Source organism: Neovison vison, chromosome 1, assembly GCF_020171115.1.
Source record: "Neovison vison isolate M4711 chromosome 1, ASM_NN_V1, whole genome shotgun sequence".
Lineage (NCBI taxonomy): Eukaryota > Metazoa > Chordata > Mammalia > Carnivora > Mustelidae > Neogale > Neogale vison.
The window spans coordinates 10,142,458-10,155,907 of NC_058091.1; the positions used below are offsets into that span (position 1 = coordinate 10,142,458).

General features: G+C 47.8%; 1 protein-coding gene across 7 annotated transcripts in view; it reads right to left on the reverse strand.

The window, feature by feature from the left end:
* Positions 1–2,002: 2,002 nt before the first annotated feature.
* Positions 2,003–13,450, reverse strand: part of ARID1B (AT-rich interaction domain 1B) — a 443,861-nt gene continuing 432,413 nt past the window's right edge. For all 7 annotated transcript variants that reach the window (XM_044243328.1, XM_044243320.1, XM_044243293.1 and 4 more), the window contains 4 exons: positions 12,028–12,124; positions 9,691–10,474; positions 7,576–7,706; positions 2,003–5,198 (listed from right to left, as the gene is read on the reverse strand). In XM_044243328.1, the coding sequence (XP_044099263.1) occupies positions 3,465–5,198; positions 7,576–7,706; positions 9,691–10,474; positions 12,028–12,124 (2,746 nt within the window). In that variant the 3' untranslated portion in view covers positions 2,003–3,464. The remainder of the gene's footprint in view (positions 5,199–7,575; positions 7,707–9,690; positions 10,475–12,027; positions 12,125–13,450) is intronic.

Genomic DNA, 13,450 nt, shown 5'->3' on the forward strand with positions numbered 1-13,450 from the left:
TGACGGGGGCGGGGGGCGGAGGGCAGGGCCGTCGGGCGGCTGGCCTTCCCGCTCTCTGAGAAAGAAGTGAAACACAGCTCAGCAAGAAGAAAACGGGTTGTTTGGATTGTCATTTGTGGCTCATTTATAATACCTTCTCTGCTTCCTCGCAGGTGAACAGATAATGGGAATTGGTCCATGGGGTTTGACAGGAAATGAAAGATTTCCAACAGTTTTTAAATGGATGGATTTCAGGGCAAAGGCCAGATTCTTTCCATAAAAGAGGTAGTTAATCGCTTGCACTGTACCCTCCGACTGCACATCCCCCCCTTAAAAGCCATTCTCTATTATAACTTTTCAAAAACAGTGAAACTAGTTTCTGAAGAGGCCACATTTGCCAATGAAAATGGATTCTCTGTCCTTCTCAACCTCAAACAAAACACGTGAATAGTTATTTCTGGGTATTCGCCACCCGATAGCTCTTATGTGACAAAAAAAATTGCACTCAAATACCAACAGATTCCACTTTATAGCACCATTCCAAAATACTAAACTTTCTTTGCACCTTTATTTTTATCTTTTTTTTTTTTTTTTTTGTACACGTTTAAAGTACGGGCATCCTGTCAATTTCTGAAAAGCCTCATGGGGGGAAAACCAACTAATGTTTAAGACAAAGCAGTGACTCCGTTTGTAGGCAGGTTGATCTCAGGCAGGCTGGACGCTCTTCGTGGGCTGCTGTGGTCTTGGTTCTGGGGTGACTGGAGAAAGGATGCTAAAGTCTCCCTGGATTATTCAGGAGCTTTTGTTGCATATCAGCATGTAAAATCTTGTGGCGCAACACTCAGACTCTAGGTACTGATTACAACACAAACCATGAAAACAATAGTCTTTTGTAAGGATTTTACTTTTTCGAGTGACAAAGGAATGGGGGTGTTAGAGGACTTTCAGGTCTGGGTACACCTTTTATTCACGCTCTGGTTAAGAGAGCGATTAAGATTCCTATCGAGTTCCCTCGTACAAATCTTCGCATCTGAAGCTCGGAGCGCTAAAATCTGTTCTTAGCACGCAGATGTACTTCAAGTAGACTTACACGTGGGTTTTTAATTCAACATCTATTTGGCTGCATTGTTAAGTATGAAGACCGCGGGACTAAGGAAGGTGAGGCTGATAGAGGAGGACACTGCGCGCAGAAAAATCTGTTTCGCATGACACTAGAGTCACGTTTCACACGCTGGTCGCGGCCCTGTGCTCTTGTCTAACTCTTCTGGGGGCGACCCCTGGGGCAACGGGTCTGGCGAGAGGACTGGGGGGCGGTCTGAGAGGGCCGGGGCTGGCGGGGTGGTGGAGAGGTAGCGTCAGAAGGGAGTCCGCTAACACTGCAGCAGTTTCAAAGAAATGGAGTGTTACACGAGAACAGTCAAGGACCCAGGAAGAAAAAGTTCGAATTTGAAGTGACTGGTTTTAAAAAGCTACTGTGCACCAGGTAGGAAGGAACACGAGAATATTAATATGCCCTGAAATAGAAATAATCACTTTGCACTATGTACACCACATATAATAGAACATCGTCTTTTTAACATTGCACAATATAAAGGTTATACATAGCGGAGTAAACTAAATGCAAAATACCTCCGAGGCACGCAGAAGAGACACGGACGAGACTGAACGGAGTCAAATCAAGATGGGGTTAGGAAAAGGCAGAGTGTACATCATCAGGCCAGAGAGCTCCTGGGCTTAGCCGCCGCCTTCCATACACACCGGAAATTCTCATACCTCAGTGTTGTTAGGGTTGATTGCTTTAAACAAAGACTCATTAGCTAAATGATCTGAGAAAATCAAAGTGTTGCTCCCCACTCTGAAGTAGGTAGGTAGTCCCTAAAGGTCCCTCCAGACCTCGGGGTTTCAGGATGAGGACGCAGTTAGTACACGGCTGGGCTTTCCCTTATTTCTTGGGAAGAAGTTGGTTACTGTGAAACCACTGTAAGGAAACTAGGACAGTATTCAAGAACACTCATCACAGTGCTTAACAAGATTTAATGTACATTTATTCTTAACATGTGGAACATATAAAGATTTTATACTGAATAAATGATATTCATTAAGCCAGAGGAAAAGGAGGAATTTACATCAAGTTTTTTCTTTTTTTTTTTTTTAAACTACATTATCTTGAAATACAAATGTGGATTCTCGTCACTGAAAAATCTTTCAAGTTGTGTTTCTTCTTTTTAGTTGTATTTGTTTCTTTTTTGTCTGTACTGGTAACCATAGTCTAAATCAATCCATATGCAACCATTTCCACACCTTGATTCATGAAGCAAATTGTGATCAGCTGCTCTCCCGAAATAGAGCATGACTTTATACATACAGAAACTTGTACATTACCCTCTTTTTTTGTTTTTTTTTTGTTTGTTTTTGTTTTTTGTATTTTTTCTTTTTTTTTGGAGATATGGCCCTAATGAAAAAATATATAAAATAAAAATAAAAAATTATTTAAATCTACCATCACTTCGTAGTTACCACATCATGAAAAAGAAACTAAAAAATTTGTACTAAAAACAAAAACCAAAAAAACCAAAAAAACCAAAAAACAAAAAAAGAGAGAAAAGAAAAGAAAAAATGAGGGTATGTTTCATGTACAACTTCTATATACATCACAGCCCATAGGCAGTAAAAAAAAAATATTTAAAAAATGATTAAAGGAATTGTGAAGAACTGTCATGTGGAAGGTCAGACGACAGACAGCAGACATGACGGTAGTGGTGAGGAAGCAGTTTCCACTGATCGTTGTCAGGTATGTATTTTCATTCTTAACTTAAAAAAAAAAATTGTTTTTGCTCCTAGCCTAATGTAACCATTTTCCTGTGGAGAAACCAGTATCATTTCATAGTCTGACTACTGACTGACACACCTCCGTGAGCCCCTATCCCTACATCTCTAGAAGTTTCTATTGCACAGAGCTTTGGGCGATGGGATACAGTTTGTTTTTTCCATCATCTGAAGAATAACATGCCTAGGAAGTTGATAATTTTTCACCTTTTTGCCTCAGTGTGGTGAAATTTTCTCATCCTTAGCATCTTTTGCCACTTTTTTTCATTAAAGTCAATTTGCTTCCCCCCAAAAAAAAGGAAAAAAAAAAAAAAGAAAGAAAATATGCAATACAACATGGAAAAGAACATTAAAAATAAAATCTGTGAAAAACAAAAAGTGACCTTTGAATGCACTAGACAGCAACTTTGGTTAAAAAAAAAACAAAAACCAAAATAAAAAACCCCAAAAGGAGGTACTTATACACCCAGACAGCAAATATTAATTTCATAACTGTTCGAATTAATTATTTCTTTAATTCCCAATTGGTAAATAGTGAATGGGGCAGAGGAGCAGAGCTTTTCTTTTCCTTCTTCCTACGCTGGATAAACAAGAACAGAAAACAGCCAGTTACACGGGAGCCTCAGTCTTCACGCACACATGCCGCCTTCTCACGGGTGTCATAACTGCCCGATCTGAAACAGTACGTCACAGATGACAGACGCGACCAGAGAGTTCAGGACGGCGGATATCGAGATGTCCAGCAACCGGCCCTCGTGCAGGAGGAACTCCGAGCGGTTCTCGTCCACCCTGGCCATGGCCAGCAGAGCCTTGGCCGCCCTGCACATCATGTCCACGCTCGGCGGTTCTAGAGGCGGGGGCTGCATGTGCAGGAGGTTGTGCTGGCTCTGCTGGTACTGGGCCATGGTGACCCCGTCCTCTAGGAAGCTTATCAAGTTTCCAATGCTCCCTTTCTGCACAGCTATTGCCCGTGCTGCCAGCGCGTCCCCTTGGGCCAGGTTCGATAAGAGCGCCATGGACATTTCTCGACAGACTGGGTTTTTGCGATCTCCCACGTACCTAACTAACGTAGCATAGAATTTCTCCTGACGACTAAATGGAGGCGTGGCCAAGATCAGGTCCACGTTATTGTCCTGGATGCTGAGTTTGCAGAGGGTCTCCAGCACGAGTCTCTGAGGCGACAGGACAGAGTTGGGTCCCACCGTGGGAAAGGGGTCTTGTGCCTCTGCCGACGGGCAAACCATCCAGTGCAGCAAGCCATCCAAAATCGGCAAGCAGATGCTTTCTGTGTAAGCAGACAAGTCTAGCTGCCCGGAAATGTTGGCCAGCGTGACCAGCGTGTTGTCCCTTAAGACCTCCAGGCAGTCCCACCACCACTCATCCTTGCTGCAGGCCACCCCCTTGTCCTCGTCTTCCTCCTTCTCGTAGGTCTGCGGCGCTCGCTTTCTCTCCGGATGCTCGTGGTGAAGGAGGATCAGCTTCCCCAGGATCAGCACCAAGCCTGGATGTTTGGACATTTCGGCGTCGTTGCCAGGCACAAAAGACAAGCTACGGACAATATTGGACACACAGATGCAGCGCTTGGCCAGAGAATCCTGCCAGTGCGCGATGGTGCACAGAGGAGTCTCGTCTCGGCTCCGGGGCTCGTCCTCCAGCAGCTTGATGTTCCGGTGACTTTTGGCTTGGTGGATCCCGAACGGGAACTTGCTGCTCTCGGTCTGGGTACCGGGGTGCGCGTCTTCCGGCAGCGCCCCCGGCCGAGCGGACAGGACGTCGTCGATGGTCGCGATGATGCTCTTCTCCTGCTGCTCGTCAGCCTCGCCTCTGCCTTCCTGCTCTTTCTTCCTGCCCGTGGAGCTCCCGGGGGGCGGCGGACGCCGCCGAGGAGGGATTTCCATCTTGCTCTCAAAGTGAGTCTGGATGTGCTCGGTGGTGTCCCCCCCGCCGAGCTGCCAGTGCAGAAGCCCGCTGCTGAACTCCTGCACGCGGCCCAGCTTGTCGGACCGGTCGACCACGAACAGGTTGTTCTTCTTGACTATCTTTATCGGCAGCTTGTCGAACTTACTCGCTTGCCTGGGCTTCTCCTTGGCATCTGCGGGGGCGTTGGGAGAGGCCAGAGCGGCGCCGCTCTTCTCCTCCGTCTCTGTCTTCCCACTGTCGTCCTCCTCGTCGTCCTCGTCCTCCTCGTCGCCCTCCTCCTCCTCGACACACCCGGCATCTTCCTCCTCCTTCCCGGGATCGTCGGCCCACGACTGGCTGTCGTCTCTCTTCACCGCATTGTGATCAAGTGCTTTTTGGCTGGGGTCGCCCACCTCATATTCCGTAAGAATCCCAAAAATGTCAATTAGGCATTTTCTAAAGTACTCTACTAAAAGTTCGAGAAATCCGGACAACTAGAGAGGGGACAAGAACAAGAACGGGTACAAGGTCATAACCTCGGACAGGGTGGAGAAGGGCAGCAATCCTGAGAGCTACGGATACAGTTTTAGGTGATCTTCTCAAGTTTTGATTCCTTTTTGGTTAGGCCCAGAGAGAGAAACTACTTCTCAGAGGCAGCTTCCTGACTTTTACGTTGTTAACTAAATCAACATGCACCGTGTTTTCCCTTCCTGCTGACTTTCCTACTCCGTCAATATGGAAACTTCCCCGGTATTTTCTTCTTTTTAATATTATCAAGTTCTTTGCCTTTTGTCTTTTGTTCTGACTTAGATACACCGCACTCCATACGGGAAGAGCGGGAACGCGAACGTACGGGCTCCTTCACCCAAAGCGAGTCTGTTCTCCTCCACTATTTGTCTGCGACGGGCTTGCCTGGATTTTTACGGTTATTATTCTTAGGATTTTATGGTTATTTTTGTCTCAGGTGCCATAGGTTACTCTAATTTACATTCCCCGTATATCTTCGGGAGAAGATAATTTCAGCAATGTAGTAGCTCATAAACACAGAAAATTAAAAACAAATCAATTTAGCCCCTGATAAATGAATTAGAGTGTCTCATAGAATGCACTTTTACATTTCAGCTATCACAACTCCCGCTGAAAGACAAAAGCCACCTGAGAACCAGTTTCGTTTCCTTGCAAGTTTGCGTTGAGAACGCCGACACAGTCCATGATAAGCAACTGCCCAGCGCCCCTCCCCCAGCGCCCACGCCACCACACATAGGGATGACGGAGGATAAGGAGGGACTGGAGGATTCTTTAACGACAGGTGTTTTGGAAATCAATCGTATTTTCATATCCTGCTATCGGTTTCCTGAAAGTGGGTGTGAACGATTATTAGGAAGTAAGGGGCCAATCAAGTAGGACCTTAAAGGACTCGCTTTTAGGGGATCAAGGCACAATTTTTCATGTGAAGATTTGGGTGTCTGTCCCCCGACTTAAAGTTAACTTTTATCCCCAGGGCAGGGGAAAGCGGCAAGTTACTAAAGCGATTCTGGTATGAAAATGTGTGAGCAATGCCCGCTCACCTGCTCACCTAAGGACGGAAGGCAGGCATTCTAGAAAGGGCACTACACGTTTTTTAGTATTTTCAGTTACAATGGGCTTCACACGATGTTTATAACCTTATTAATACACGTCCTATCAAGTGAAAAATTGCCTTGCAGGGCTATAATGAGGACTTAAATGTGAGAAGAAAGACAAAGTGGAAGATTCTGGTCCGATTTCAGCAGAAGCAAGGTAATTAGATGTTTTGGCTTTTTTCACCCAAAGCAGAGAATTGTTCATACACAGCAGGGAGAATTACCTCTCTTCATTTTTGTTTCTAAATATTTCTTTAAAAGTTTGCAGCTCAGTTGACTCTGGGGCATTTTCCCTAATGCTCTGCTCCCCTTCTCTCCTCTAGCAATTACGCGGGGGGCCACCTGAAGCCGACTGCCGAACAAAGGAGAGCTTGAATCTTTATTACACAAGTAGGAGGCTTTCCAACGACTGCTCCAAAATAAGGTGGAGAGAGGCAGCAAGGAAGGAAACAGACCAAGAACCAAGTCTGGCCATGAGGTCACAGTATCTCAGCCGGATGATGGGGATATGGGGGTTCATTAAACGGGTCTCTCTACCTTTCTCTCCCGTGTACATTTTCTATACCATAACGTTTCTTTCTAATCAAAAGAAAGCTCAGGCGGCCGGGTGGCTCAGTGGGTTAAAGCCTCTGCCTTCGGCTCGGGTCATGATCCTAGGGTCCTGGGATCGAGCCCCACATCAGGCTCTCTCTGCTCAGTGGGGAGCCTGCTTCCCTTCCTCTCTCTCTGTCTGCCTCTCTGCCTACTTGGGATCTCTGTCAAATAAATAAATAAAATCTTAAAAAAAAAAAAAAAAAAAAAAAAAGACAGAAAGAAAGCAGTTCGGTCTCCCTGGAAAGGAGGGTATGTCCCACCCCCAGCTCCCGCATACCCAACACTGACCACGGGTCCGGCTCGATGTTGTATTTTGGTCACCTTCGCCCGTTGCTGACATTCCTTCTCAACAGCAACTTACTTTTACTATCTGTTCCACACACACACACACACACACACACACACACAGAGGCGTGCACGCACGCACGCACGCTGGGACAGTTTTCTAGTGAGAAACAGACGGATGTGTTTATTTATACTGGAGCCGGAAGCGAGTTACTACTCCCGACTCCATCTCACACAGCTCTCCGTCCGCAACAACCACAAGGGCGGCCGCGCCCGAGGGATGCGGTCACCCCGACACTTGCCCCCGCGCTGCGCACGCCTCAACGTTCCTCCGCTCCCTGGGTCCCTGGCGGGTCGGGTGCCGGCTTACCTGGGAGAGACTGAAGGTGGCGACGGTGCTGTCATCGTACAGGAGGATGTTAATAGTGTCCAGAGCCCAAGTACTTTCAGCCAGGAGACCTGACTTAAGGGACATCATCACACGCCAGGCCTCAGGAGTAACTAAACCGGGGGAAAGAATGAGGTATAATTAATATCAGGTCTGTGCAGGAAAGGACGGAAAATAACACAAGAGTAAGAAAAAAGTCGAGTGTTGAGTTAAATACGGATTTCAAACAAATGTCCTGAGGCATGCTTAAACGTGATCGTTTCCAGATTTTAAATGGAGGGGACGGCTTCCTAAGACGCTTCCCACTGTTTAAGATCCCTTGGCTTTGTTGGTTAAACAGAAGCCAAAAGCGCTTCTCGAGGTGGTGGTGCTGAGCACCACGGCCCTTTCTCAGCCCTGACTGGTTCCCTTTAGCTCCTAAAAGACTCCGTGATGACGCAGCAAAGTGTTAATAACTGAGTCAAACTAAAAAATGGCGTTTGTCTTCTTTTGCCCGCTCGATTCACAACTGTCTCAGGGCGGCATCCTTGGAAGGCTGGCAAATATGCAGAAAACAGGCAGAAGTCAACTCACAAACAGCGCATTCTGGGATAGACAGTCTTGGTATTTCCTTGCTGTCCCCTTCTCTCTGAGCTCCTGCCCTCAGAACATGCTGTTGACAATTATTAGCACGTGGAAGGTTCAGATATTTCAGTAGCTTGGTCTGAGCCAGGGGATGGGAAACAGAAGGGCTGTACTCTTCTCTTCCCCCTTCCCGTTACTGAAGAAGACACAAGGATGAGATCAAACATTTGCAAGATTTGCCATAAGATGCGGCTAGAAGAGGCCCATTATATGTCTGAGATTTCCGTGTCAGCAAACTGGTAGAAGCACCTGCTGGGAGCGGGCCCGGGTAATCAGAACTCACCAGAACAGCCCACACTGGACACCAGCAGCAGCTGCACGCGCTGGAGGGGGCCGTGGGTGTCCACCTCTACTGTAATTTCATTTACTTCTCATATTTTCTAAGAGGCATACTACACTTTTGTAATAGAAAAAGCAAACTTTCTTTTTTAAAATAAGGAACATAAATTTCCCCAGGCTGAGGACAAACACTATCTAATATGTGCAAAGAAGTTTTATAAAAATTTAAATACGTTTATTTATTTAAACATATGCACACACATAAACACCCGTGCATATTTCTCCATATATATTTCCGCATATAAACGGTGCTCAGTGTCTGTATCTGCTCACCCCCAGCAGCCGTCTCTGCAAGTCCTTACTTCCTTCCCCCTCTCTGCCTGTGTAGCTCCTTAATTCCAAGGGTTGAAAAAAATCCTTTAATAATCTTTGATATCCTCCTCACTGTAGTAAATGATTTCAAGTCAAGTGATTGAGGTTTTTTGAAAAAAATTGTTTTTTATATAACCACGGTCCGTAATTTCCTTTGCTATATTACAAGTACTTCAAAAAGAATGCAAAAATATCGCGTGTCCTCCTAGATATCCCAGATCTGGGGTTAGTATTCGGACATCCCAGAGAGAATGCGCAAACATCAGCATCGGACCGAAATCGTTCCTTGGCCCGTATCTACCCCCGCTACGGGGCTTACGTTAAGTCTACACATCACATTGTATCAGATTCTGCGTATGATACTAATATTTATCCACATAACATACGCAGGCTTCTGCTTCTTCCCAGGGAAGCCCACTGTCTGGGGTTCCCCGAATTACAGAGGGGCTCGCCTTCAAGTCTTCTCAGGCCGCCTGAGCACGTCATTAGCCTCTCAGCCTCCGCGGAGGCTCGCTGCAGAGGCCAAGTGCCTGTCGGCTCAGCATGCGGCACGGAACACGGTCACCGAGGACCCCCGGTCTCGCCTGGAGCTCTACTCTCTCATGAGTAATAAGGCCCACGTGTGAAAATACCCGTTTACTTCACGCTCCTCTCCGGCCCCGTTTCTTCGCTCAGATCAGGGCTCTGCAGACACCTGTCCTGACAGCCTGTGGGCCCAAGACGGTCATCCCCGGGGAGACAGACAGGAGCTGCATGGGAACTACGACTACGGTTCTAGATCACAACGGGGGTTCGTTTCAGGACAAGGCCCGGGGTGCTTACCGATATCTTTTGAGGTAATCTTTCGCCTTTGTTTCAAGACTGGCTGCGATGCCTCGACGGAGCCAGGGGGAAAGGTGATCTCCCTCCGGATGGGGGGCGGCTGGGGGGGCGGCCCCGTGACCTGGGCCGTGGGGACGGTGGGCAGGACCTTCTGCATCTTCAGAGAGGGCAGAAAGGGAGACTTGCTGGGGGACATGCGGCTCTCCAGGGAGCGCTGGAAGGAGGCGGGGCTGGGGGCTCTGGAGACGTGGTTTGGCAGTGACGGCGGCGTCTGGTAGGATGACTGAGGCGGGCGCGTGATGGGCTGCATGGAGGCGGGAGAGGACATGTAAGGCTGACGTTGGCTGACGTGAGAAGGCCACTGGCTCTCGTGGTTGATCCTTTGATCGGGTACCATCATATCATCCGTGCGGTTCATGCCTGGGTAGGGCGGCGCCTGGCCGGGGCCGCCGGGGCCCTGCCGGCTCTGGTAGGGGTAAGGCAGGTCGTTGCGCGTCGCCCACATGCTCTGCTGCGGCCCCTCGCTGGAGGACGACTGCATCGGGCCGCCCATCATCTGCGGCGGGATGGCGTGCGGCTGCATCTGCGCCGGGCCCTGCATCCGCTCCCTGTTGTAGGGGTACGGATACTGGCCCTGCAGGGGCCTCCTGTCCGGGCCCGAGTAGGAGCCCCCGTACTGGCTGTACAGCTCCTGCTGCTGGCCGCCGTACTGCATGTTGTACACGTCTCCCTCGTGCCGCTTGGCTGGAGGCCCGTACATGCCGTCCATATGGCGTTTGTAATTCTGAAATTCGCACCAAGACAAATCATACTGATGTGCTTTTACGGGTATAATCACACATGCAAATTAGGCAGAACAGTTATTACCTGGCCGGATGCTCATTTCAAAACGAATAGGGGCAGCTCCCAAAACAACTGGGACTAACCATCTAGGCCCCCGCTCGGGATTATAAGGGCCGTGGCACGTACTCCGAAGAGGGTTCCCGAAGTTTGCCCGTGCTTTGGTATTTTCTGTGGGGAAAGAAAGGCTTCCTCTCTCTTTATCCTGGTAGCCCCTGCCTTGGTATTTCCTAGGGCTGCGGTACAGGGGGCACAGGCTCTGGTGAGCCCTGCATGGGCTCTGCCGGCCAGGGGCCCGCAGTAAGAGATTCCTCAGGTAAACCTTTCTGGAAGTGTCTCCACACAGCATCCAGCTCCTCAGACTGGACCTGCTGTCCTGACACCCTACGGACCCCGGCCCCCACCTCAACTTCCAGCGAAAGCCCCGCCGGCCCCAGCCTCTGACGGCAGGGCCCGCGTCGCCTGTGTACTAGGCTCCCCCTGTGGACCCCCCGGGGACCAGCACTCAATCCGAGTGGGATCCTCCGGATGGGAGAAAGATGCGGATGTGGTAATTAGTGCTCTTTTACCTTCCGCGGAAATTGCTCAAGGTCAGCTGGTTTAGTAACAGAATTTACTGCATGTACATGCTCCAGTCACATTAAATGTTTAAAACCCCCTCTATGCTACCAGAGGTCTTACACCGGAAAAGTTGTTTAGAAATAGCAAATTCTTGGGGCGCTCCGGTGGCTCAGTCGGTTGAGTGTCTGACTCTTTGGTTGCAGCTCAGGTCATGATCTCGGGGTTGTGGGACTGAGCCCTGCATCGGGCTCCACACTCAGAGGGCATTCGGCTTCCTCCCTCTCCCCTCTGCCCCTCCCCCTGCTTGCATGTGCACGCACTCTCTCTCTCTCAAATAAATAAAACCTTAAAAAAAAAAAAATAGCAAATTTCTGTGTCTGAACAGCCCAGCACGACAAGCAAGTCTCTGCATCAGTAGTGACAACTATAAGGTTATCTTATACAATTCAAGATCTATGGCTGTGTAAACCAGCATCAACCATCCTTGGTGGGCAAAATATGTGGTCGTTAGTATCTCATTTTTAAAAAAACGATTAACTTTCATTCTTGGTATTTAATATTTTAAGTTGTTTTTATCTACACATTGTCTGTAAAACATGAACAAATTTCTGTTCTAAAAAAAGGCATTTGATAGACAATACACATGACAGAACATGCTATATTCGTCATATATGATATTCGTTACTCGGACTGGTGAGTCTTGACAAGGCTGAATGTCCTTTACTTCCCACAGCACATTACATTTCTTTCAGGATACCATACATCCAGAGCTTTTTAAAATTCGCTGACTTCAAAATCCCAATACTATTTCCTAGCATAAGCAAGGAGATCCTGATGCTACTCCTTTCTCTTACCCTCCCTGAAACTCTTCAGAAGTAACACAAGTTTGGGTTTTAAACCGAAAGCACGGAGATGTGTGTCCGCTCGCCAACTCACCGGCTGCTGCGGATACAGGCCGGGCTGGTGTCCTCCATATGGCGGCTGTCCTGAGGGAGGGCCTTGGCCTGGGTACTGCTGCCCATAAGGTTCATGCCTAGAATGAGGCATTCAAAGAACACTTCATTGTCAAAGGACCACGAGAGAAACCAACAGCTCGTTTCTGGAAACGCTGCAGCCTTCCTGGTTTTGTGTTTCCTTCACTGCGCACACCTTCCAACAGAGGCACGTTAACTTTTAGCCACAGGGACGGCTACACCCATCTTGGGAATGCTGCCAGTCTCCCGGTTAGTTGGTGTGTGAGGAGCCCCGGCCGGACAGGCCGCACCCCAGGCCTTTGAGGAAAGTCCCTGCCCACCCGCCGACGCGCCCCTGGGCTGCGAGCGTCATGAGGCACCGCGAGGGCAGGGATTAATGGGAGCCAGAGACAAGACAAACAATCTCGGAATGAAGCAGGAATTCCGGGAGTACCAGAACACAGACCTATCGTGGAAAATGTCTTTACTTATTTCTCATTGTGAATACAAAATGTCCAATGTTTTAAAAGCACACTCCACATTTAATCCAAGTGATACTGAGTTAGCTAATAATTGTTAAAATACAGCTACTCAAAATTTCGAAGCCCTGTGGTCCTAAAAGGCCACAGGAAAGAGTAACAGAGAGGACTTACAAGAGTGACAGGGCTGATTTAAATGGGCTCCTATATTAAATCTGAAAATGGGAATGAATAACATTTATTTTCCAACTCCCATTACACTGAGAAACTATGAATACCATAAAAACAGTATGTGTGACAGAGCAGTAGATTTGAGGTTTAAAGGGATAAACTGGCTTAGTTAGCATACTGCCTACCTGGATCCTGTAAGACAGAGGGTACTGGCACTGAGTATGTTCCTACAGTGGTCAAGGATGAGAATAAGAAGGAAAACGAAGGGATTTGGAGACCATCACAGGCAAAACAGATACAGAGGAAGTGCGTGCTAAGGGCATTAATAGCTAGAAGGAAGCTTACATTAGGAGGAAAGAAATATAACCAACACAGATAAAATTTAAGCTGAACAAGTAACACTTTTCAGAAAACAAGGTAAACCCTAAGGCGGCAGAGCCAAAATGACTTAAACTAGTTCTGGAAGGTCTTTTAGGAGAAACAGAACAGGGCACTTCCCAGGGCTCCTTTAAGAATGTATGTTCCGGGGTAAGTGTTCTGTCAGCTGGAAAAAAAAAAGCTTCTCTTGGATCCTCAAAAACAGATCTAAATAAAATCCCCAATCTAGTAGACTAAACCTGATGGGTAACTAATCATGCAGACCTCACTAATATAGTTCCCCACACACAGCCAGGGTAAGAAGGAGAAATCGAGACTCTTAAGTCTGGAAGAACCGAATCACTTTAAGCTTGTGATGGCTCTGCAATCTCAGGCACT